Source organism: Lepidochelys kempii, chromosome 8 (assembly GCF_965140285.1).
Source record: "Lepidochelys kempii isolate rLepKem1 chromosome 8, rLepKem1.hap1, whole genome shotgun sequence".
Taxonomy (NCBI): domain Eukaryota; kingdom Metazoa; phylum Chordata; order Testudines; family Cheloniidae; genus Lepidochelys; species Lepidochelys kempii.
In genome coordinates this window covers 18,418,744-18,445,561 of record NC_136387.1, presented here as the reverse complement: position 1 = coordinate 18,445,561, position 26,818 = coordinate 18,418,744, and the positions used below count along the sequence as shown (strand labels likewise).

Sequence of the window (26,818 nt, the reverse complement as noted above, 5' to 3'; positions counted from 1 at the left end):
AAACGCCACTAATTTTGACCCAGTTCCCCAATTATTGAGCCCAATAACTTGTTTTTGACTAACACAACTTTTGTTTGGCTAAAACATGTCTTACAGAAAGACATCCAGTCTTGATCTGAAGACTTCAAGAGATGGAGAATCCACCACTTCCCGTGGTAGTTTGTTCCAATGGTTAATCACCCTTACTGTTAAAAATTTGTGCCTAATTTCGAATGTCAGTTTGTCTGGCTGCAGCTTCCAGCCACCAGTTCTTTATATGCTAGATTAAAGAGCACTTTAGTACCTGGTACTTTCTTCCCGTGAAGGTACTTAAATACTAACCAAGTCACCTTAATCTTCTTTTCAATAAGCTAAAAAGGATTGTCCTCTAAACCCTCTCACTGTAAGTTATTTTCTCCAGCCCTCGAATCATTTTTGTGGCTCTTCTGCACCCTCTCCAGTTTTTCAACGTCCTTTTTAAGATGTGGACACCAAAATCATACATAGTAAACCTCTATCATTCTCAATAATGCTATATGTTGATATAAATATCATCTCCCTACTCATTCTCACTTCTCCCCTTGTCTATACAGCCAAGGATTACATTAGCCCTTTTTGCCATAGCATCACACTGGGAGCTAGCTACATTGAGTTGTTGTACACTATGACCCCTAAATCTTTTCAGTCACCCCTTTACAGGATAGTCCACCATTCTGTAGATATGGCCTGTGTCCTTGTTCCTAGATGTATAAGTTTGTATTTGGCTGTATTAAAACACATTTTGTTTGGATTTCCTGGTGACCTGGCCCTTTCTGATTGGTCCATATGATCATTATCTACCATTCTGCCAATCTGTGTCATCTGCAAATTTTAGCAGCAGCGATTTTATATTTGCTTCCAGATCACTGATTAAAATGCTAAGTAGTGTCAGGCAAAGTACCATGCCCTTTGGAACTTCATTTGCGTCACCACAACTGATTGATGATTCCTCACTGATGCCTTCTTTTTGAGACCTGTCAGCTAGTTCCTAATCCATTTAACATGTTCCATGGATATACTGTACTAATTAGTTTAATCAGAATGTGATGCAGTACTAAAGACACAACGTGGATGAAGCAATATCTTTTATTGGACTAACTTCTGTTTGAGCATGAAAGCTTCTCTCTTTCACCAACAGAGCTCCTCAGATCCCTCTAATGTCCTGGGACCAAAACAGCTACCACAAGGCCACACTAAGTCAAACATCTTACAAAATAAGTACACTACTTCTTTGAAGTTTATCAACCAAACTTGTAATACCTCAGAAAATGAAATCAGCCTTGTTTGACAAGACCTACATTCCATAATACTAGGTTTATTGGCATTAATTATATTACTGTCCTTTAATTCTTTATTGTGTTCCCTATCAGTTTTTCCACTATTTTGCTTGGGACTGATGTCAGGCTCACTGATCTGTTTCCCAGGTCATCCCACTTGCCCTTTTGGAATAATGGCACAACAGTAGTACTCTTTTAGAATAGTCTATAATTTCCACAGTATTTCAAGATTTATTAATAATTAACATAAGCAGTTGAGAGATCTCCCCAGCCAACTCTTTTAGAAGTCTTTGAAGTAATTTATCCAGGCCTACTGATTTAAGAATGCTTATCCCTAAGAGAAGTCATCTAACATCCTCTTCAATTACTAATGGGCTGGAAAGTACCTCACCCTCACTTGATATGACTACATCTTGTGTGATAAACTCAAGACAGACAGCTGCGGGGGGGGCGGGGGACAGGGGGGGGGGAAACAGTCCCAGAAGGTTAAAATGCCCTTCTCCCTATCAACTGAGGAGTGGTAACTACAGGTCAATCAGGTTCAGCTGAGAAGGGGTTACCAGTGAATCAATTTGGATCAGCTGAGAGGGAGTTACCTGAGGTCAATTAGGATCAGCTGATTCCAACTAACGGCTGCCTGAGACCTTTTTAATCCCTCCACTATTGGGAGAAGAGGGGAGGATGAGAGAGAGGAGGAGTCAAGCTGCCAGGAGCAGCAGGACAGCAAGCCTCACCAGGAGGGGAGGCTGCATTCCCTCCCATAAGGGAAGAAAAACAAGCCCAAAAGACTGGCTGAGAGAAGGAACAGACTGCCCCTCTGCATCTTAGAAGGACTGTTTTACCCAAGCCCATCTCACCAAGGCTAAAAACAGCTGAGGCTGGTGAGATCGAGAAGGTACCTTGCCACACGTTGTGTCAGGGGCAGGACATGTGAGCGAGACTTTGTGGCGCACCATCTCAAGGCAAGGTATATCACCCCAAGAAGAAGAAAAAAAAAAAATGGAGGAGTTAGTGAAGGCATTGGTGCAGGCCACCGCAGCCCAACAAGAGGCTACCAGGGTTCAGATGCCTACCCAGCAGGAGTCAGTGTGAATACAGCAGGAGACTAATCAATTACTGATGAGCCAGGCAGCCCAGGATCGAGCCACCCTGCACGAGGTTGTAAACCAGCTAAAGGCCCTGACCACTCGGATGCACGGCCCCCATAGGACCTGACCCCTGCAGGCAAGCAACTACTTACAGAAGATGACAATGTATGACAACGTAGATGCATATCTCCTCGCGTTCGAGAGAACGGCCCTGTGGGAGGCCTGGCCCCAAGACCGGTGGGGAAGTATCTTTGCTTCTTTTCTGTGTGGGGAGGCCCAGAAGGCGTATTTTGACATGACAACAGAAGCAGCTACAGATTACCCCCAGCTGAAGGCGGAGATCCTGGCAAGGCCTGGCACGATGACAGCCATAAGGGCCCAGCGGTTTCACGAGTGGAAATACTGGGACAGCAAAGCGCCGAGGTCCCAGCTGTTTGACCTGATCCACCTAGCCTGGAAGTGGCTGCGCCCTGAGACCCATGGCCCAGAGAAAATTGGGGAAATCATAGTTTTGGACAGGTACATGAGAGGGCTACCACCAGACATAAGAAGAGGGGTCAGTCAAAATGATCCCTCCTCATATGACAAGCTAGTTGTTCTTGTAGACAGAAACCTAGCAGCCCAAGAACCTTCTCAGACCACCGGGGAAGGAAGGCGTCAGAATAGGAGGCAAGTCTCTGCACTGAGGGTCCAGGTTGCCGTGGCCCTGGGAAGAACTATGCAGGGGAGGAAGAGGCTGAAGAACAGCCAGAGATTGTGGAGAGACTTGGGAACTGGGGGAGGAAGACTCGGGGGAGGGGGGGATAAGGCCCCAAACAGCCTGAAAAATAGAGGGCTGCCCCAAGCAGGGTACAGATGTTAGGCATGTGGGGAAATAGGGCATATAGCTGCCCAATGCCCTAACCTAGAAGAGCCCATGCAATGCGACCTGGGAGATACAGGAGGACCATACAACCTAATAAATCTAGTAGGGGTTGCAATGGTCCCTCATCGGTATACTAGACCAGTTAAAATGAATGGCATAGAGTCCACTGCGTTAGTGGACTTGGGAAGTGCGGTCACGCTGGTCTCGGGAAAGCTGGTCGGGCAAGACCAACTATCTCGGGCCAAGTGCACAGGAATATCCTGTGTACATGGGGATGTCAATTACAACTCGACCATCCCGGTAAAAATAGAAGTCCGCGGAAACCCCACTAAGGTGAAGGTGGGAGTAGTCCCGAAACTCCCCTACCCAGTCCTCATAGGACAAGACTTCCCAGGGTTTGGCAGCCTACTCCCCAGAGAGGAGTCAAAAGACGGTGATAACCCTGAGAGCAATGTGATGACCCTGATAGTTAGCACCCCCCGGCCTTCCGTGAATTTGCCCAGGATTTGTTCTTTCCTCCTGGGAAGCCGAGGAAGACATGGCGAGAAAGGAGGGAAGATAAGGAGGGAAATGAGAATCTTGGCCCAGAACCAGAAGTCTACACTTGTAGGGGAAAGAGTTGGCCCAACTGATAAGGGAACTATGCAGGCTTTTGACGAACCCACAGCCGGACTCAGTTCCCCGAGGACTCCCCCCGAGAGGGAGATGGAAATATTTCCCCGAGTTTGGGCAAACTGGACCTTCACTGGAGAATTTTGGGCAGGATCAGGCCAATGATCCAATATATAACAATATTCGCAAAGTAGTAGTTGAGGTGAATGGGGTCCCTGTGGAAGGGAGAGCCAAGGGCCCAGGGCCATATTATATGATAAAAGAGGAATCTGCTATACAGAGTCGCCCAGGTCCAAGAGCAAGTCGTGGAACAGCTCTTAGTACCTGAGACGCATCAGAGGGGCATGATGGATCTAGCCCACAGCCATCTGTTCAGGGGGGGCATTTAGGGGTAGATAAAACCCTCAATCTAATTCTGCAGAGGTCTTTTTGGCCTGGAATTTATGCGGTGATCCGATGATATTGTGCCTCTTGTCCTGAATGCCAATTACATGGCCCCCAACCACACTTAAGGGCCCCTTTGGAACCTCTGCCGATTATTGAAATCCCATTTGAGTGAATAGCTATGGACCTAGTAGGGCCACTGGAGAAATCAGCCTGGGGCCATTAGCACACACTAGTTGTGGTAGTTTATGCCACTCAATACCCCAAGGCCATACCCCTACGGAACACTATGTCCAGGACCATAGCTAAGGAGTTAATCTAAATTTTTGCTAGAGTGGGGCTACCCAAAGAGATCCTGATGGATCAAGGAATCCATTTTGTGTCTAAATTAATGAAGGATTTATGTGCAATGCTCCACAGACAGATCATAAGGACGTCAGTCTATCATCCGCAGACCGATGGCCTCGAACGCTTTAACAGAACATTAAAGAACATGATCGAAAGGTTGTGAACCGGGACAGGAAGAACTGGGATGCCCTGCTGCAATACCTAAAGTTTACTATAAGGGAGGTTCCTCAGACTTCAACTGGGTTTTCCCCATTTGAGCTGTTATATGGTCACCACCCCAGTGGCATGCTGGACAATGCCAAAGAGGGTTGGGAAGAACAGCCAAACCCAGAGAGAAACATCACTGAGCATGCGTTGCAGATGAAAGGCTGGATAGCCCAAGTGCCCCCATAGTGCGGGAACACATGGAGACGGCACAAGGGGCCCAACGGATATACTACAATAGCAAAGTGATGATCTGAAAATTCCAGGTGGGAGATCGGATAATGGCGCTCATACCCACAGCGGACAGTAAGCTCCTGGCCAGGTGGCAGGGGCCATACGAGATAAAAGAAGCCATTGGAGAAGTCAACTACAAGGTCCAACAGCCTGGTCGCCAGAAGCTGGAACAGATCTATCACAAACTTGTTGAAACCTTGGCAAGACAGAGAAGCTCATGTGGTCATTGTAGGGTCACCAACCCCCAAAAGCAACCAGCCCAGCCAACTGGAAATATCCCCGGAACTGACCCCGACCAACGAACTGAAGTGATCAACACGATCAAATGCAACCATGACACATTCTCGGAAAAGCCAGGCAGGACTACTGAGGTTCACCATCACATCCTCACAGAACCTGGAATGAAGATGAATGACAAGCCATACCGGATTCCGGAGGCAAAAAGAGAAAAGATCAAGATAGATGTCAGGAAAATGCTGAAGAGTCTCATAGCGAATGGTCAAGTCCAATTGTCCTAGTACCTAAGTCTAATGGCAGTATGAGGTTCTACAATGACTTCCAGAAACTGAATGAAGGGTCCTAATTTGATGTGTACCCTATACCCAGATAGATGAGCTTACTGACCGATTGGGAAAAGCACGATTTTTGTCCACCCTTGACCTGACCAAGGGTTATTGGCAAATCCCCCTGGCCAAGGCCGACAAAGAGAAGACTGCCTTTTCAACACCAGAAGGACTGTATCAGTACACAGTCCTCCCTTTTGGTTTACATGGGGCTCCTGCAAGTTTCCAACGACTTATGGACAAACTGTTGCGTCCACATGGCAACTATGGGGCCGCCTATCTTGATGACCTCGTTATACATAGCCCAGACTGGAAGACGCACTAGGAGAAGGTGGAAGCAGTCCTGGACAGCCTGAGGAAGGCGGGCCGACTGAAAATCCCTCCAAATGCGTGACTGGGCTAGCAGAAGCCAAGTACCTCACATATATGTGGGAGGTGGGGGGGGGCGGGGAGGGGGCGGCATGGTGAAGCCCCAACTCAACAAGTTAGAGGCTACACAGAATTGGCTCCGACCAATCCGGAAGAAACAGGTCAGAGCATTCCTGGGACTAGTTCAATACTATAGGCGGTTCATCCCCCACTTTACCACCAGGGCATGCCCGTTAACAGACCTAACAAAAGCCTGTGGCCCAGACATAGTAAGATGGACCAGCATGGCCGAGGAGGCTTTTGCAGATTTGCAGACCGCCCTCTGCACCATCCCAGTACTGGTAGCTCCAGACTGGGAGAAAGAGTTTCTTGCAAACTGATGCCTCTGAGGTTGGGTTGGGAGTGATTCCTTCACAAATGGTTGGAGAAGACCACCACCCAGTCCTGTTCCTTGGTAGGAAACTCCTGCCCAGGGAAGGTAAATATGCTGAAGTAGAGAAGGAATGCCTGGCGGTAAAGTGGGCCATAGAAAACCTTTGCTATTACCTACTCAGACGGAGGTTTACCCTCATCACGGACCATGCCCCTCTGAAGTGGATTCACCAAAACAAAGAAAGAAACACAAGAGTAACAAGTTTCAGAGTAGTAGCCATGTTAGTCTGTATCAGCAAAAAGAATGAGGAGTACTTGTGGCACCTTAGAGACTAACAAATTTATTTGAACAAGGTGATTCTTAGTGCTACAACCCTTCCACTTCAGAATATAACATAGGTCCGGAAATCAAGCATGGCAACACAGATGGCTTGTCGAGGGTGCACTGTTTGCCGACGCAAGTAGCCCAACCCTGCAGTGGTGAGTGGGGTAGGGGGCATATGTGATAAACTCAGGATAGACAGCTGCAAGGGGGGGTAGAAAACAGTTCAAGAAGGTTAAAATGCCCTCTTCCCTATCAACTGAGGAGGGGTAACTACAGGTCAATCAGGTTCAGCTGAGAAGGGGCTACCAGTGAATCAATTTGGATCAGCTGAGAGGGAGTTACCTGAGGTCAATTAGGATCAGCTGATTCCCACTAAGGGCTGCCTGAGACCTTCTTAAACCCTCCCCTGTTGGGAGAAGAGGGGATGATGAAAGAGAGGAGGAGTCAAGCTGCCAGGAGCAGCAGGACAGCAAGCCTCACCAGGAGGGGAGGCTGCATTCCCTCTCATAACAGAAGAAAAACAAGCCCAAAAGACTGACTGAGAGAAGGAACGGACTGCCCCTGTGCATCTTAGGACTGTTTTACCCAAGCCTGTCTCACCAAGGCTAAAAACAGCTGAGGCTAGTGAGACCAAGAAGATACCTTGCTACACTTGCTTCTTTCCAAATAAAGAACAGAAATATTTATTGAACAACTCTGCCTTTCCTGCATCATTAACAATTTTACCATCTCCATCTGGTAATGGGCCTATACCATTGCTAGAATTTCTTTTGCGCCTAATATGTTTAAAAAACCTTCCTTCTTAATATCTTCTTCTTAGTTTTCAATTAGTCTTCTCAAATGTACTAATTTTTTGATTATTATGCTACAGAATTTAGTTTCTATTTAAATCAAGGCCCAGATTCAGGAAAGCCCTTAAGCCACATGCTTAACATTGGCTTCAATGGAATTTAAATATACTTAAACAATTGCCTGAATTGGGATATTTCCCTGACTCATCTCTCTATATTTTTTTCTTTTTAATTAGAAAATATCACTAAGTGTCATGAGAAAAGAATACTGTTTTCAAATCACCCCCAATAATCTAAGAACTCAAATTAGTAACCATAATCTCTTATCAATATGTCTGCATCCACATATGTACACAGAAAGATTATTTTATTTGGTTGCAAGGTCTTTTACCTCCTTTATCAGCAATTTTATAGGTTCTTCTTTGGGTTCCTCTTCTTCTGTCTCCATTGGCAAAGGCTCCTCTGTAGGTTCTTTAATAGGCTCTTTAATCTTCTCTTCTACTTTTTCTATCAGAAAAGGATTATTTTTTTTTTTAAAAAAGTTTGCCTACGGTAACCTACAATTCTTACTGAACTCATCAGATTCAGTTTATCAATGTGGTTTTTCAAGTTGAACTATTTTTTATTTTATTTTTTGCCATTCTCTCTTCATCAGACTTTAAATTAAATGTCATCCTCAAAGGGCCAGATTCTCTCCTGTGCCAGGATCTACTCAACATGGGGGAAAGGCAGTTAGGGCTCCTGATCTCAAGGTATCCCAGCCCCAATGTAAGTTAGTCTTTCCTAACTTATGGCCGTTGGTGTGTGAACTGCTGTAGTGGACCCTACTCTCCCCATCTCTCCCCCCCAGGCAGAAGTTCTGCTGGGAGAACTATCAACTTGGCAGCTGAAGCCAAATTCTGGTTGCTCTCTGTTTTTTAGATGTTGTGAAGGAACTGGAATGGGGCAGAGAATCTGACCCAAAAAACAGGCATCCTGGCCATTCACTGTAGAAAAAAATTTAAATGGAATCCCTCTTACTAACACCTTGCTACCCATATAAGGGTCCTAATAGGACTCAAGTGACACAGTCAACTTTAATTTTTGAAATTGGCTCATTTTTAAAAATTAAAGTTTCTGACAGAATACTCTGTAAGGAGTATGGCCTGATTTGAGTGTTTGTTTTTGTTTTTGTTTTTTTTAAATTCTGGACTTTTCAGCAAACAGGAACCTCACAGACAATACAGGGGAAACTGACAAAATACAAAGTAACGCCAAATGCACAAAGTAAACAACCTGAAAGAGAGTATTTGCCGCCCCCCCCCCGCCAACTTTTATAGCAACTGTAAGTGTTGCATGTAAATACAGTAGCAAGAGATGTGATTTTTCAGTGTGTGTCCCTGTGACAAGAGCTCCAAATTCAGTCCAGTTTCCTGAAGTGCTCATGCACATTCCTTGTTTAGCAGGATAAATTATAACTCAGATTCTACATATTTCTTATAGCAGGTTCCATGCAAGGATTTCACAATTGTAATTAAAACTGCCCTTTAGCAGCCTGTCTGTTCCTATACTTAGTCCCAATGCCAGCAGGAAATGTTAGAAGTCAAAAATCCGACAAGGAGGTTACATCAATAGAAACAAGTCACTTGGGAAGAATAGTCAGGGATGTTAACCATCAAATATTATAATAAAGTGATGGCTTGAAATTGCACTAAATTTTAATAAAAGAATATTGTGTGTGATAGGAAGAGGTATTTCTCTAACTCCAACACAGAGACTACTTCTCCACCTAAAATCCAATCAATGAATATTGGGGAGGGGGAAGAGGGAAGTTATTTGAATGCTTTGACTTGCACTGCTGGCTGCTCTGGTGGGTCTTATATGATGCAGAAGGGTTGCTATTAGCAGCACACCATCCTGACATAGACTTCCTTTGCAGACTGTTGCCTTTTTAGCAAACTGCTTGTTGTTTATATACTGTTACAGCGCCCTTATTTTCTGGATTAGTTTTTTGTTCGTTTTTGATACTATGTCTGGTGACAATAGGTCTCAGAAAGGAATCCCCTGCAAGATCAGCTGCTATCACCTTCCCTTCCATGACAAATTTGGTTAGGGAGACCATGGGTTTGGGAAGGGAGATGACAAGTCTGCAACTTCTTTGGATGCATTAGGAGCTACAAAATAAACTAGGGTGAGCTAGATACTCTTGCTCCAAAAAAACTGCAGTTTGTTGAACTTCTCTAGAATAAACTACATATTTATCAAGATTCAAGAGATATTAAAAACTGAGAATGAAAGTCTTAAAATGTATTTGGAACTTTAAAGAACATTACAGAAGAGGATGAAATACTAGAGAGCAATTTTAAGCAGACACATATTTGGATACTGGGCATTCTGCATGGGTTCCAGAACCACTAGAAAATGTTTTATACATTAAATTTGTATGGAATACTCAAGTGAATGATGCAGTCTAGTTTCTGGAATGGACATCTTGCCTAAAAAAGACTGTACAATGCAACTGCAGAGAGACAGCCTTCTAAGCATTCTTCTGCACCTATTTCTTTTCTTTAAAATATATTTTATATATTATGAGGATCTAGAAAACGCTTCTTTATTCAGGGAACTTAATTCAGATGTTCTCTGTCTTATGGCCCTCTCAATTCAGGAGAAGTAAGCTGAATTAGTGAAAACTGAGTTGTCAATTAGATCATGGGCAACAGTCTTAACTAGCATGGTTTAGAGTTATTTTAAGCAGGGGTGTGTGTGTTTATATATCTAATGTTCCATGGTTTAGCAGCAATGAACACCTATTAACATAACAGAAGACAAATATGCTTTAACTCTAAGAGCTATACCCAACCCAAAGTTACCACTAGCAACACAATTTGGAAATCATAATTAAGGGAGAAGAGGATTAAAGTAATTCTCATTCACATTTTGCAACAATGTTTATAATAAGTCGTAAAAGTGATCATACCTAGTTGTGGCTGGACTCTAAAATCGAATGCTGTACCTTTCTCTTTCAGTTCTTGGGGTCTTTCCCATGTTGATTCCAAAGTCCTATTGTTATAATAGTAAGTCTTCCCATCTGCTGTTTTGTACTCTGTCCATTCAGAGACTGCTGTTGCTCCAGCCAAAGTAGCAGGTGAAGCGGCAATAGCAACCTGAGGATGGATCATAGGTACAATAGGAGGGGCCATTCCTGGCAAGACACCTACATAAAGGAGCAATAAAAAACAAAACAAAAGAGCGAGTGACAATGAAGTATCATTTTGTGACACAAAAGCACCAAAATACTGTTTTAGGATAATCAACTAAGCATATAGTTTAATGTAAACTACTACAAAATAAGTCTGTTTTTTCAAAAATTGGAAGCTGATGTTACTAATTGTACTACCATGTTTCTAAATCACAAGTGTCCATACTCAACTGGGCAAATTTTGGTACAATTATTTAAAATGCAATAATAGCATTTTAGGCATTCAATATCAGTGTTTCAAGAGCAAAATCCCTGCTATTTCAGTTCAAGGTAAAGTCTGATGACATAATGCTTTTAAAAGAGTAATATTGAACTATGCTGTGATGGTTTTGTGGAGTACTGGAGACAGACTACCAAAACCATTTTGCTCATGTCCTAAGGCAAAATGGTAAGCAAGTACCTAGAGATGAAGAGCCAGTACATAATATTACTATACCATTTCCCTGATATACCAGGTTTTTTGGAAAGTGAAATCAAATTTGTTTTCAAGTAAGAAAATAGGACCAACACAATATGGTCATAATTTAGAGCAGTTTAATAATAAAGTACAAGTTATAATGCCTTTACCCTGGGACAAAAAAAAACAAATCAGTACATTATTGAAGAAACAAGCAACTGTTTTTTATATAAAAACACATCTGTTCCTGAAAATGGCTTATTTTTAAATAATGCACAACCTTAAAATGAAGATTTATACGAAGACACTCATACACCACATACATACTAACATGCAAGCAGTCATGTCCCTGTACAAACGGAAGTAGAAAAAACAAAATATCCCCACACATAAGAAATAAAACTAAGTAGTATAGGCATGAGGAGGTTCACATTTATCTCAGAAATCAATGATTAAAATAATGTGCATTTGTGTAGCTTTTTCGTACTAAATAGGCTAACACTAACAACTCATTAGGAAAGTTATTTGCTGGCCAATATGTTTTCATTTAGACCTTTTTTGAAAATAAAAATGTACAGATCCATTAATTGGGGGAAAGCAAATAAATAAATAAAAGATAAACAGTAACATTCACTACCATGCCAACTTACAGACAAAATGAACTAAGATGGTTTTAAAAATTACCGGTCTTGGTGGTAGCGACTGTCTTTACATACGGGCAGCTGACTATTTGCATCATTGCTACACCTGTAAAATGGATAAGCAAGCATGTTGGAAAGCTGCCATTGTACGTCGGCTCTTACTGGAAGTCTGAATACTACAAATTTTCCTGCTACAATTTAGAATGTCATTTTCCAATAGAAAAGACACATCCCAGGCAGGAACATGTAAATTCTTTTTTGTTTCAACAGATTATGAAAAGTGGTGCCAGATCAACTATAAAACTAGTTCTAAATTACAGCAACGCTTACTGTTTTACGTTGAACCACAGTTTTAACATATATTAGAACTTTATAAAAACATTTGAGCGAGGATTCAGGGGTTTAAATTCAGTGTGGGGTAGAGTCTCACCCCTCTGTATGGGACAATGTTGCAGGAGATTGTGCTGAGGGTAGTTTTGCTCGTAGCATTTGCCCAGAAGAGGCCAATAGAAGCAGCTGCAGAAACTCTTGCAGTCCCTGGCAGTTTCATCCTGCTCCTACTCCAGCTGGAAAGAAGGCACGAGCAACAGTGGAGGTACAGTTTTAATCAATTAAGACAAAGGTGGGAGTGGTAGTGGCAGGGAAAGCACAATTTCAATCAGAAAGGAAAGAGGAGGTGATGGCGATTAGGAAAAGGCATTGAAGCTGAAAGAGAAGAGGCAAAAAGAAAATTGTGAAGGGGTGAAGAAATATACACAAACAAAGAAACTGTACTGGTGGGTCAGCGGTAGGAAGTATTAGCTCTGTCACAGTCTATGAAGCAGCATGGGGTAGGAATGCAGTGTAGGCAGAACATTTAGCCTTTGGGAGAGGTAGTACCATGAACTGCTTTTAGCTCATTAAAGAAATGACACTGAAAGGTATGGAAGCTGTGGCATCTAATCCCGTTCAGTGAGATGAAAAATCACTAGGAGAGATGAGAGAATAAAAGGGAGGAAAAAAAGATTCCAGAAGACCGTTCATTTTAGGGGGAAGGGGTCATGACTGTATAGTATTTCTGAGTATCAATCCAGTACTTTCAGACTGGTAACTGAAAAACTCAGAAATATACCCCCAGACCCTAAAATGCTTCAATTCCCACCATATGAAAGTAGTAAGAGGTGAGAATTCCCACAACACAAAATGAAATTAAACCCCTGTGTTTATAACCAAAATAAATGTTAATTTTCTTTATCAAAAATCTAATATAGAAAATACACTTCCAATTTATATAAAAAAAACTTTTAGAAAAGACAAAATGTCAGTGCTCTTTAGTTTTGAGCTCTTTTATTAAAATTTCTAATAGCATTTATGTAGTATATATGAATTAGGATACCGAAGCATTGAATCAAATGGTACTGAATGAAGTTTGTCTAGTTTTGTTTTGTTTTTTATGCTACAGCCTTTAAATGCATGTAAAGATTTGTTTTGTTAAGGAAGTTACAGTATGTCCTAAAACTAAATCAGGATAAATAATGTCATCTGTCTGACCACGGAAATTGGTTCTACTGAAGAACAGACAGACTTCTTAGCAACTACAGGGGAAAAAAAAAAAAAGCGGTTTCCTCTGACAAATTTCACATTTTTAAATGTACAGCTAGCTTTTCACATATGAATTAAGAGTAAGCAGACCAACTTTAAAATTTAGTATCATAAGATATTAACACAACGGAAGAGTTAATTTAGTGTCATTTCACAATATGCTGCAGAACTTTAAATGTCAAGATCACTTGTCAATTGCACTGCTCAGCTTTTTTCTTAATATGAAGTGATCTCTTTGGATGGCTTCATGCTCATCACTGCCTAACACAAAAGAGCTACAAACTTATGCTCAATATGTCTTTTTAAATTCTGTTAATATTTTAACAGGATCTTTTTAGCTTGTTTCTTAAAAATTCATCTCTTCAGGCATTTTGTAGTTATGGTGGGAATATTCCAAGACTTTCTAGGAACATCACAAAAAAAGCACAACCAAGTTAAATCAATTTTATCTAAATTAAAAAACAAAAACAAAACATAGGTTTTGTTCCCTAATCAAAGAGAATGTGTATTTAGAACAATCAAAGAAAACATATTCAAAACTGCATGGAGTCCTCCCAGTTCAATCCAATGTGTTATTTCCCAATGAAAAGGGAAAATAGGTCACGTATAAGTCTTCCAGAACTTCAGAAACTATATTCATGTTCTGAGAGAATTTGAAGAAAATGTTTCATCAAATAACCAAGGTGTTTTGTTTGCTTTTCACACTTCTCTCTTCTTTTCCAGTGTAGTGTTCAGTGTGGGAGTTTCTGCACTGGAAACTTACAAAAAATACAAGTGTCCTTTGTTCATGGGCAGTTTATTGGATATTGAAATTGTTTCCTTATTGTACTGATCATTCAAATTTTGCCTGCCAGTTTACACTTAAGAATAGCTGAATATGCATTTTACATGAAGAATATTGGATCCTTCATCTTACACTGATCATTTGCTGGCAGAGGCAGGAACTGAAGTTAAGAGTAGTCAAACTTTCTTCATCCTGACTTAAGATGCCTATTTTAAAACTTAATAATTAGTTATTCTTTTCCCTTAACTCCCCAAAATATGTAAGAATCTACTCCTGATGGCATTCTGCACCAAAAAATTTAAAATTCTGTGCCAAAAAAATAAAAATGCTGCACACAATTTTAAAATTCTGCAAATTTTATTTGTCAAATAAATGTGAAGGCTCCAGCATGGCACTGGGCAACACAGGCCACTGGTTGCACAGAGGTGGGAAATCACTGTACAGCTACCCACCAGGACAAAGACTCAGTGGTGAGGCTGCACCTAACCCCGACAGAGCGCAAGGACCGGGCCTATTCCAGAAACACCCCAGGGCCCTGCTCCTCCATTCCAGATGTACCAGGTGTGGGAAGGCAGGCTCAGCAAGGCAGGATCCAAGTGTGGAGAGGCTTAGTGTGGGAGGATCCAGGTGTGGGTTGGGGGGGGGAATATGGGGTGGGGTCCAGATGCTGGTGGAATGGGGCTCAGTGGGGTGGGGATCCAGGTACAGCTGGTTGGGGCTCGGTGGGGTGAGGATTCAGGTGCGGGTGGCTTGTTGGGATGGTCCAGCTGCAGGAGAGTGGGGTTCATCAAGGGGGGTTTGGAGTTCGGGGGTGAGGCTGAGCAGGAGGGTCTGGGTATGAGGAGGTCTGGATACATGGAGGTTGGGCGGATGGGAGAGCAGCTCCCTGTACAGGGATCCCTCCCCCTGCAGCTGAGGAGTGATGGGTGAATGAGCTGGGGGAGTGGGGGTTGCAGAGATTCCTGCAGCTGGGAGAGAAATCTGGCTGTGGGTCTGACCCGGCCCCAGATGCCATGCAGTGAAAGAGGAAGTCCCGTCCTCCCCAACCCAACTGGGACAAGCAGGAGCCACCAGCCGGTCTTCCCCAGTCCTGCCCCCTGCCTCAATGATTTCTCTCTGCCAGCTGCCCTGGACACCCAAAACATACTGCTGGAGAGGGCCCCATGACTGATGTTGTGGCTTCCCTTTGCTTCCCCGTCAGAAAGTCAGTTTTCTGCAGGGAAGCAAAGAAATCTGAGATGGACATAAATTCTGCACATGTGCAGTTGCGTACAGAATCAGACCTCTAAATTACTTACCTAACATTCAATATCAACCAGAGTACTGTCCTCAACCTGCTATAATTTTGTCTTGTTTAAGTTGATGACTTCCCTATAATTTCCTTTTTAAAGCAATATTGTGCTGTTGTATCACTCCTATAAAGTTGATTTTTTTTTCTAATCATGACTCTGGAAAAGATAGGTCGGTTGTGGTGGATGATCAGTTGAACATTAGCTCCCAGTGTAAGGCTGTGGCCAAAAGTGCTAATGTGATCCTGGGATGCATAAACAGGGGAATCTTGAGTAGGAGTAGAGAGGTTATTTTACCTCTTCATCTGGCACTGAGTGACTGTTGCTGGAATACTGTGAACAGTTCTAGTGCCCACAAGTCAAGAACGTTGAAAAATTGGAAAGGGTTTAGAGAAGAGCTATGAGAATGATTAAAGGATTAGAAAACACGCCCTGCAGTGATAGACTCAAGGAGCTCAATCTATGCTTAACAAAGAGAAAATTAAGGAGTAACTTAATTACAGTCTATACGTATGTACATGGGGAACAAATATTAAATAATGGGCTCCTCAATCGGATAGATAAGTATAACACAATCCAATGGTTGGAAGTTGAAGATAGAGAAATTCAGACTGGAAATAAGGTGTAATTTTTTAACCGTATCAGTAATTAACCATGGCAACAATTTGCCATGGGTTGTGGATTCTCCAACATGGCCAATTCTGAAGTCACGATTGGATGTTTTTCTAGAAGATATACTCTTGGAATTATTTTGGGAAAGTTCTATCGTATGTGTTATAGAGTAGTCAGACTCACTAGATCACAATGGTCCCTTCTGGACTTAGAATCTATGAACATGGACTAAGCTTCAACATGAGCCCTTGCAACTCAAGCCTTTTTGTTCCTTTTCCAACACTATTCCTGGTGGCTGCAAGAGATCAGGCTTGGGAACACTTGAGATCAGTGTTGAATTGTAATACTTTCTGCTCTTGAATATGTATGCAGAATAGTTGTAGATGTGAGGGTCCCCGGATATTAGAGAGACTCTACAATATGTAATTCACTTTTAGTCCCCTCTAGTTTTATTCCATTTGTGCATAAGATTAAAGCTCTAAATCCAAGTAACAAAGTGACTGCAATGATCACATACCAACCATGAATTCTGCTATATGAAAAAAAGTAGTGCTAGGGCATACTGGCAATAAACTATTTTTACAGTTGATTAACAGTCTCAGAGTCACTTAAAGAATTAATCCAGCTCTTCATTACTTTGTATGGGACTGGAGTATAGACACGATCCCTTTAAAATAATCCATTTATAAAATGCACTTTTCAGTGCATTCTAATTTATTTGTATTATCAAAGCAAGGATTTTACATGTTTAAATAACTTTGTAATAATTGTATCAGAAAATTAAATATTTAAAATGTGTTTCAAGTGACTATTACTTAAAGTCTGTCCACTAAACCTGAATTATTTCAGAAAATGTTCTAAATGGAGAGGATTTAGGCAATTAAATACACAGTAGACACATGAGTGCAAACAAATTGACAACATGGACACATAGTTGATAAGACAACTACAGTGTACCAATTTACCTGGAAGTGGAATAGGCATGCCAGGAAGGGGGACACGAAATGGAGGTACCATTACGGGTGGAAAAGCAGGAATTGTTGCTGTTGGCTGAGGTACTGCATGAGGAACTGCAGGAGGCAACGTCTGTGGGACTTGCTGGGGTACAGTCTGCACAGGTGTAGCAGAAGGAGCAGAGGTTGAAACACTAACTGAAGATGTAGCAACTGAAACACCTGAACTTGTGGTCTGGTCTTGTGTTGTTGGTGCTGATAAAAAGAAAGAAGGAAAAAAAAAACGTGTAGTTTTCTTAAATGGTACAACATGTGAACTGTAAATATATGAGCACTCACAAATATTTCCTTACACATACTATAAAGTATTTCATCCCTTACCGAAGCACATATAAGAAAAGGATGCTCGCTGGAAATAAAAATCCCTCCCTCCACCCTGTGACATTATATCATTCCAGGAAAAAAAAAAAAAATCAATTTATATTTCTTATTTCCCTCACCCCCTTGTTTGTATAATATAACTAACAAATCTCTAGAGCAGTGGCAAAAGTTTCCTTGCTTTGGTTACCAGAGAATTAGTCTAACTTGTTTGGGTGAAAAGTGAAATATGAACCTCTGTTCAGATTGAGACAACTAGGAGTAGAAAGTTGTACAAAACCTTGAATGAAGGAACTAATGCACAAAGAATATTGTTGTTTAAACAATATAATGGCAGCAGTTTTGCATGTGCATGTACATGACAACAGTGTGGTATTCTTAGATTGTGGCCATGCAACTGTGATTCAAACATGTATAATCAAAGAAAAGTTTAGGAAAATGCTTTGTCATGGAATGGAAGAATTCTAGTGGCCTTCAGTGCCTCCTAGTGGGTAAATGAATATAAAACATTCAGTTCAACATTTCTTGCAGGATGATTCGAGTTAGCCTTCGACAGGATGCTAATGTTGCATATCAATGTGTGGGGTAAAAGAAGGAAAAGTGGCAGCCAATGCGTTTCAAGAATTAAACTTATACTAGGCATCATTTTGATTTTTTACCCTGGAAAGCAATGTTATAAATTTACGAGACGATACAGTGTAATGATGGAGAAATATCACTTTTCTTGTACTAAGTGATTATGTTGTAGATATTAAATTTGTCATAAAAACTGAAAAACATATTGCAAGGAAATTATTTTCTCCTTTATTTAATAAAGTGATTAACTCACTTTTTCAATGATATAAAGATACTTAATATTTAGTATATATTTAACACTATCTGCAGTTCTCAAAGGGTAAGAGAGTTATTCGTGTTTTAAAGATAGGGAAACTGAGGCATACAGAGATTAAATGATTTGCTCAAGGTCACACAATAAACCAATGGCACAGTCAGAATTAGAACCCAGCTCTTCTGACCCCCAATACTTTACAGACTGATTCTGAATGCTGAGAAAATTGATCTTTTAAAACACAAGCTTTAGCACCTGGCCACAGGCATCAACATTAACAGAACTTCCTTAAGAAAAAAGGCAAAATTCATTAGTGCTTGGTGAAAGAAAATTACATTTTTGGCAGCCAACAGTCAAGTCAACGTCTACAATACTCTATTAAGTTACATAAAAAGGGTCTCACTATAAACATATGCCTCAAAAGCAGAGAAAACTACAGTGAGTAAACTATGGATCTCAAAGATCTGATATGGAATGGAATCTAAACATCTGTGATTCTTGTCCATTGTTACATATTTAACAAATGTCTACACAGACTATAAAATAATGCCCTACACACTACACTTAAATATATCAAGAGAATAGGCTAGGTAGCTACTTTCTAGCTTTGCAGGTCTAGTAAAAAATGACATATGAGTCAACTGTAAGATTATTTGCTATGGCTACAATCTAAATATATACATTCCACAAGGTCAATCCCCTGTGAAGAGCAATAGTTTTCAAACTACATGGATCATTCATCAATAAAGCTCAGAACCTCTCGTGGTCTGTGTTGTTACTCAAAACACAAAGTAACTGCAGCACTGGGATGTTCTGCAGAATGAAAAAGCAGAAGTTCTGCTCTATAACAATCAACTCTGCTTGTTCCAGAGGCAGCACTGACATGTCCACCTCCTCAGCCAGAAGGGCAGGTTGGATCCTGGAGACAGGTAAGATGGGAAACCTTGGTGGAACAACCCCTTCCTCCTTTTCTTAACAAAGCATTTCCAAGTATATCAATAACTATTAAGCATCTATTTGGTTATTTGAGAACATATGGGTAGCAGTAGCAGAAAAAACAAATACCTGGCAAAGAGGAGCCCCATGTCACATTAAGTCTTTAATACAGTATTTCCTCCAAGGTAGCATTTGTTTCCCACTCTCACAAAGCCTAAGAAACCCACAGTAACTCACTGGAAATGGTCTGTGAAATTGAAGTGGCTGTGGTTGTAGTAGAGGTCATGGAGGACTGCGTACTTGACGAGGTTGATGGAGACACTGAAGATGCAGGACTGCTGGTTGTTGGTGTGGAGGCACCTTGGGCCTGCGCTTGAGCCTGGGCCTGCGCTTGAGCCTGGGCCTGCGCTTGAGCCTGGGCCTGCGCTTGAGCAGCCAGCATTGGTGTCAGTTCTGATTGCTGAATAACCTTTACCCCATCTGGCTTGGTCCATGCAGACTCACGCGTTCGTGCATTATAGAAATAGACCTATGGAGTAGAAAAGTCATTGTCAAACAATAGTATGTTTTCACAATGAATGGCCTAGTCCCCCATCCTCAAATTAGGAGGGAAAAAGTTAATATCTATACGAATATGTATTAATAAAAGGAAATTGCTCTGTTTTGCCTACCTATTTAGCATGACAAAAACAAAGACTCTTACTATACACAATCTGCAGCCTCAATGGCCAAGATCAACACAACACCACCACCAATGCAAACAAGATCAGATGTTGTAACATGGTAGCAGTCACTCACTATTCCTGATAGCTCCTTGCTATATTTGGTTCCAGTCTTACCTTGCCATCTGGAGTCTTGTTTTCTACCCATATCTCTTCAGTGGGTGGCATAGTTGGAGTTCCAGGGGCAGTGACAGGTGGCATCCCTGGAGGAAACATCATACCAGGAGGCGGTGGCATGCTACCCATGGGAGGAGGCATGAATGGTGGCCTCTGTGTAAAATCATATAACAGTAACAATGTCACAGGTCTGCCATATACAGTTTGTGTTCATATTCTGTATCACTTGACTGCACAGCCTCAGCAAGCAAAGACTTAACAACAGTCTTCCATGCTGTTCTAATACAGTCCACTGAAACAACATTACAATCTCTGGCCTGTTCTACACTTAAAATTTAGATTGACATAGCATACTCAGGGAGTATGAAAAATCCTCAGCCTTGTGGAAGAATGCTTCCATCCACCTAGCTTCGTTGCTTACGGAAGTGGAATGCCTCCAGTGACAGAAAATCAGGGGAGCCATGGCCTCAATTAGTATTATCAAGGCAAGGGCCACACCTCATGACAAGTCAACCCATAGCACAGAGAACAGCTTTAACAAGTACTTCAAGCCTTGAGGTATTAACTAAATGCAAAGCAGCAAAGAAGCGGCCATATAAAGAGAAGAGGCCTGGAGTAGCATAAATGATCCCCCCCTCATTGAAGAGAAATAAAAAACAGATGATCCAGCAGAGGATTAGTTCAACTTAAGTAGTTATTACTAAATGTCCAAAGGTAGCAAAAAAATCTTAATTTTAAAATGCTTAATACTAATTTGATACATCCCAATATCATTCTAAATTCTTATTTCATGCATGTCCCCCATAGTACATGAACTTTTAACATAGTGATACTCAGATCTCAGTGGTTCAGGAGCCAAACTAGAGATCAACATTACCCAAAAGAGCCACAGTAGTATGAATTCATTGCTTCATTTAGTATACTACTATATATTCATATTTAAACAGTAAAGTAGGGGAAATATTTAGTTTATATATTATTCTCCCAGAAAAATTACCAGGTATTATTATTTTTAATCAACTACAATTGGTTAACATGATAAAAGCATCCTGATTGGTTAATAATTGAATCACAGTGCTTTAATATCATGTGCTGCAAATAGCTGCAGGAGACACATTAAAGAGCCACTCATGGCTTGCGAGCCTTAGTCTGAATATCACTGTTTTAGCATAATAGCAAAGCAACAATTCTCCTGTTAGTAAGATTGAGCATTTCTTCTGTTTAAAGGTTGACTATTCTAAGTATTCTAAAAAAACATATGTATATTCTGATTCTTTCGAAATTTGCTGTGCTAGACAGTGTAAGCAGTTCAAATTTGGGGTCATTTGAGCCAGGGGCTCCCCAAAATACAGACCCCCTAAAACACAGCATTTTACAAAATCATCGGGTTTGTCCACTTTTTTGGGGCAAACCTGTGCTCAAACTAAGGCTCTGATCCATCCCAAACTGACCTTAGTCACTCAGGATTTATTTTAGCATGTGCTTCCTCTCCCCCTCCTGGCCCTTTCAGGAAGCAATACTGACAAAGTTACTGAGGACAATGTTTGTAACTCCAGGTTGGCACAAGCATCATGGATGCATTTAAACATATATACGCAGCGAGACCAGGGGCTCTGTAAAAACAGGTCTGCTGGCAGCCTGCTATGAGAGTGAATAGGTGGCTCAAGATGACTTGCTGTCATCACTGGACCTTAGCTGCACCCAGGCACTGAGAGCTTAAGGCCTACCCTACGCAGTTTTCAGGAAATGCATTTTGTGCTGCAGGGCTCTTTTGGACATTTCACCCTGAGGTCCAAATTTCTGGTTTAAAAGTGATATTTTAAAAATGCTATGAAATCTACATGTAAACTCCGCTTTTACTTTAAAGTAATAGCAAGAATTTAAAAATAACACAGTGAAGATGAAAGACAGTAAATGGTTAGGATAACGTAATCATGACTCAGTCTTCACCCTTTCCTGAACAATAAAACTTAATGCGATCAATGTTCGGTGGCATCTGGTCAAGGGTTCTCAATACACCGCTCCACTAGCATGATCAGATCATAACTTCTTCTGATTCTTATAACTTTTTTGGTGGAGAGCGAAGGGAATATGGGGGGGGGGGGGAATGATGATCAGAGCAGTGCCATGGAGGGTTGGGAGGGAGTGGGATGAGGGCTCTGCCCCTCAGGGTTGTGCTCTGGCACAGCTACTGAGGGGCCAGAACACCCCTAGATAACAACCCTTATTTGTGTAAGAGATCAAACACTATGTTTTTGAAAACCCAGTTGGATGACTTAAAGCTTTGATAAAAAACTGGGTTTCCAAAAAAAGTATTCTTTCTACAATTCTCAATAAACAAGGGATCATCCTCTGAAGTCTTTGCTCTCTGGCATCTCAGAAGCACGGACACAACATTACCATAAAGAGTGGGCAGCTGGGCACCTTCCCCTCCAGTGACATGCTTGGAGGGAAAAGAAGTGGAGTCATCTGTGCACAATCCTCCTCCCTCCCTTACAAATACACCTACAATTCCTTCCCATGACTCCTCCACCAGCCTGAGAATCCAGAACTCCCCATCTTCCCCATGCTACCTCCAGCAGTGGGAAAGGGTGCCAGGCTCACCTTCCTAAACACCAGAAAATACACAGTTAAGGTATATACCATCACCACAACATAATCTTAATTCCATTCTCTCTGAGCAATACCGCAACACACCCATAACACACATACAAGCACTCTGTCATTGGAGATGCTGCAGAACACTCAGGGAACTGCACCTACGAGCACTGTAGGACAAAGTACACCTCTTTGCTAAGACAAAACTCTGGTTTAAGCCAGGCATAGCAAACAGGAGCTACCTACACAGCCTGTGCCCACTCCACAGCAACCAACCCAAATTTGCTAAATATTACAATCCCCTCACTAGACTGATGACAATCCACATGACAAGACCACTGTGCACCACTACTGACACACCTCAACAGAACCAGCGTTGAAATTAGGCCCACTTGATCCCTCAAGGTACATATGCACCTCTTTTCATATCACAGTAACTACTCTTCCAAACTGCTCCAACTAATTGATCCACCATTCAATACAACCATATCTAACACAAGGAATGCAGCTGGAGTGCATGTAGATAAACATTGGAATTAAAAACTGTTGATCACAACACAATGGGACATTCTCCTTTTTACTCTTCATATCTTATTATAGCACCACCCTTACTAAACCATTCCAAGTGGCTAAGGCCAGCTCCAAGGAGCAGTTACACTGTGGGGGTAGCATGTACCTTAACTTTAATGGTTTTCCGAGGTTTAAATTTGTGTTAGCTCTACTCTTCATTACCTTGTTTTCAAAAGATAGAGTGTAGTTAAACTTGATGATTTGGAAGGACACAATGCACTACCAGAGAATTTTAACTCTGCACTACTGGAGTTTTTTGTCAATGAACTCATCTTAACTGTGCACATGATTGCATTATGTTTGCCTTTAGGAACCACGTGAAGGACCCTCTATTAGATATTTTTGAACAACATGCAGTGTGATAAAACTAACTGGGCTCTGATCTTTTTTTTTTTTTTTTACATTTACTTTTTTCTTTTCCTGCTGTAATTGCTTCTGAATGCTGCTGACTTCTTACCACATCCATCCACATCAAAAACAGAAAACCAAACCCATACACTCTTTACCTGTAGATGTGGAGGCCCCATTGGTGGAGGAATCCCTCCCGGAGGTGGCATTGGAGGCATATTAGGATCAAATGGAGGTCGGCCAAAGGGGGGACGAGGTGGTGGAGGTGGACCTCTCATCATGCCGAAAGGTGGAGGTGGACGCATGAGAGGTGGTGGACCCCTCATGACAGCATTTGGTGGGGGTGCTGGGCCACGAAATCTCAGTGCTTGCTGCTGAGCCATTCTGTGTGTAAAGCCAAAAGAAAACTATTTGTGTTTGCTGATTAGTTGCAGGATAGATTAATTTGTGTTACAAAAAGTGAAACTAGTAAAAGCAGAAGGACATGACAAATTCTGTCAAGTTTCAATAGATAAAATTAAAAGTACAAGTACTTTAATAGGTTCCCCCCCCGCCCCACAATTTAAATTCATTAGAAGTTTGAATATGATTTTTTTCACTCATGAAAATGAGTGACCTTTAGATTGAACCATCTTAGTACGGACAGGCACTGTGCAAGCTTCCCTCACACAGCTCTGCCAAAGCACTTCAAACGTGACCTGAATCACCATGTCTATCTATAGTCACATCTTAGGCCTCTCGAGCAATGGCTGCCGATTGTGCCAAGGTTTTTAGCTATTCCATAATGTAAATGGGTGTCCACCAGGGACTTGGATGAGACCATCTGCATCCTTTTCACTTATGACCTAACGAAGGATTTGAACTCTGATCTGCAATGATGAAAGGCTAATATACTAAACCCAATGTGCCACCCAGCCCACTACACAGGCAGCTTAATAAGTGTATATATAGAAAAAAACGTTCACCTTTGCAACCAACAAACGCTCTTCTGATGCTCTCAGGAAAACAATTTTGCCCACCATTTAGTGCCAGTGCAATACCAATGTTGGCATGATGACTCAAAATTGAAAAAAACAAAGGTTATAAGGTGGTGAACGGCAAAACACATGCAACTCAGCACTCAGATTATACAGACTTCTACTTCTGCTGATTTAAGTTTCATAAAGCACCTAAAGTTTTAGAAACCAGGTGCTGTTTTACATAGGTTTTAAAAAAGGAAATTATAGGGGCAGCCCACTATGTGGTACACAACTGACCATTGCTACCAACCCTGAGATGCCCAAGAGCAAAACAAAATTAATGTGCTTTGAATGATGCCCCAAAGATCACCAACCTCTAACAGTGATGGAGCACCAAAGGGAGCAAATTCTAAATTTAGGGGCACTCTTTACTGAGAAGACTCTTCTGTCAGGCCTGGAAAACATGATCCTAGGAATTGACAATAACAGCATCCCAGCTAATCTTAATAGTCATGAGAGAAACAAGGCAAATGACAGTCAGAGAGCAAGGTCCCAAACAGGACAGGGTTTTATCAGCAACACCATGAATCGTACTGTTAAGACAGAACTATAGTTTTTAGAACACCTATCACCATAACACCAGGTTATGTGCTCCCAGGAGCCATTATGTTTCCCTAGCCCCTGTTTGTGAGCAGCTGGGAATGGGGACAGGGGATGAATCACTTCATGATGACCTGTTCTGTTCATTCCCTCTGAAGCACCTGGCACTGGCCATTGTCTAAAGACAGGATACTGGGCTAGATGGACCTTTGGTCTGACCCAGTATGGCAGGTTCTTATGTTCCAATTAAATAAGCCCAATAAAGCTATTTTACCACTCATGCTGGCATTAGTTCCTGCCTGTTGCACCAGGCACCAGAGACCGTTACTTTTATTTCAGGTGCAACACCCCAATCAGGATGAGAGTCCCAGCCTGTTGGATGTTGTGCACACACACACACACCCAAAAGACATCAATCCTACCCCAAAAATACTGAACGCTTTCGTTCTAGCTTTATAGCTTTTATGCAATTACTAACACGGGGGCAACACTGCAGTTTGGGAAGCATGGAAAGAGAGCACGAGCCAGAGAAAAATCAAACATGACAGGCACGGCTGCATTTGCCCCTTGAGGCCCTGGATACCGTGCGTCACGCCAGGGAACACAGAGCTCGTGGTGTGCTTAGCCTACAGGCAGCGCCTGCCTCCCAAGGCAGCATGCTGCAGGCAGCTCACACGAGTCGCCGGGCCCGGTTCCGCGGGGAGCACAGAGGGGGAAGCAGAGAGAGGGTGGGAGGGGAGGATCCGCCGGGGGAAGGGGGAGATACAGAGAGATGGCGGGGCCCGGGGGAAGGTCTGCTGCGGTAGAGGCGGGAGGAGCTGCCGGACCCAGGGATCATGGGCAGATTGCCCAGCGGGCCATGGGGGAGAAGCGGAAGACCCTGCGAAACCACCGGGAGTGAAGGGTGGGCGCGTGGGACCACAAGGCCCTGGGGGAGGAGCCTGCAGCCGCAGGGGCCGGTGGGGGAGGCCCGACGGCCAGGCCGCAACGCGGGGCGTGTGAAATCCCGCTCTTCCCTCTCCCTGAATCCCCGCCGGCCTGCGCTACCTGATCTCATTATTGTACCGCTCCGCCGCCGCCGCCGCCGCCCCCGCGTCGGCCTCGCCGCCGCCAGCCCCAGCGCCGCCACCGCCTCCTCTGTCCGCCATCACCGCCTCACCAGCCCCGCCGAAGCCGCCACCTCCACCGCCAGGCCGCGCCCCACGTCATTGGCTGACGGGACCGTCGCTCACTAGACGCACGGGCGGGACCTAACCAGGATTGGCCATCGCGCCCGCCGACTTTGAACGAGGGAAGTAAAGCAAGCTGTGATTGGCTGCGAGAAGCCGTCCTGCTCCCCTTAGTGGCCCAGGCGACCCGTATCACGTGATCCGTGACCCACAGGAAGACTGGAACTGACCTCACATAAGATGCCAGCCAGTCAGGAAAACGGAAAGAAAGATACAACCAATTCAAAGAGAGGACAAGTAGGATATTAACCAATCAAAGATCAGGATGAGCGATGTGCCGGCCAATCAAAAAACAAAATGAGGTACCATGCAACCAATGATAGAAAGGAATAATCTCCCACTCCAACCAATCGGAGACCCTCTGGCAGGAGCGAGCGTGCCAACGAAGCAGGAAACAAAATTCAGATATTCTAGCGAATCAGGGAACAGAGTTAGGACCTTGCCAGCCAATCAGCGAGCGGTATTAGCATTATTGTCTGATTTACAGGCTAAATGCATAAGTTACTGGCAGGGACACGTCGCACAGGCGGCGGGGACAGAGGCGGGCTGGGTGGCTGCACGTGCTGCAGGGGGGGCTGCCTCCCGGG

The 26,818-nt window shown here is 42.7% G+C and overlaps 1 protein-coding gene across 10 annotated transcripts in view; it reads right to left on the bottom strand.

The window, feature by feature from the left end:
- The window catches only part of TCERG1 (transcription elongation regulator 1), a 56,138-nt gene extending 29,940 nt beyond the window's left edge, over window positions 1–26,198 (bottom strand). For 3 of the 10 annotated variants that reach the window (XM_073355734.1, XM_073355738.1, XM_073355742.1), the window contains exons 1-8: window positions 26,050–26,198; window positions 23,602–23,827; window positions 19,928–20,080; window positions 19,326–19,617; window positions 16,958–17,200; window positions 11,770–11,832; window positions 10,407–10,643; window positions 7,842–7,957 (exon numbers count right to left, since the gene is read on the bottom strand). In XM_073355734.1, the coding sequence (XP_073211835.1) occupies window positions 7,842–7,957; window positions 10,407–10,643; window positions 11,770–11,832; window positions 16,958–17,200; window positions 19,326–19,617; window positions 19,928–20,080; window positions 23,602–23,827; window positions 26,050–26,150 (1,431 nt within the window). In that variant the 5' untranslated portion in view covers window positions 26,151–26,198. Of the gene's footprint in view, window positions 1–7,841; window positions 7,958–10,406; window positions 10,644–11,769; window positions 11,833–16,957; window positions 17,201–19,325; window positions 19,618–19,927; window positions 20,081–23,601; window positions 23,828–24,408; window positions 25,003–26,049 lie in introns of those variants that run through there. The other 7 variants (XM_073355736.1, XM_073355743.1, XM_073355739.1 and 4 more) reach the window with 5 other exon arrangements.
- Window positions 26,199–26,818: the final 620 nt, after the last annotated feature.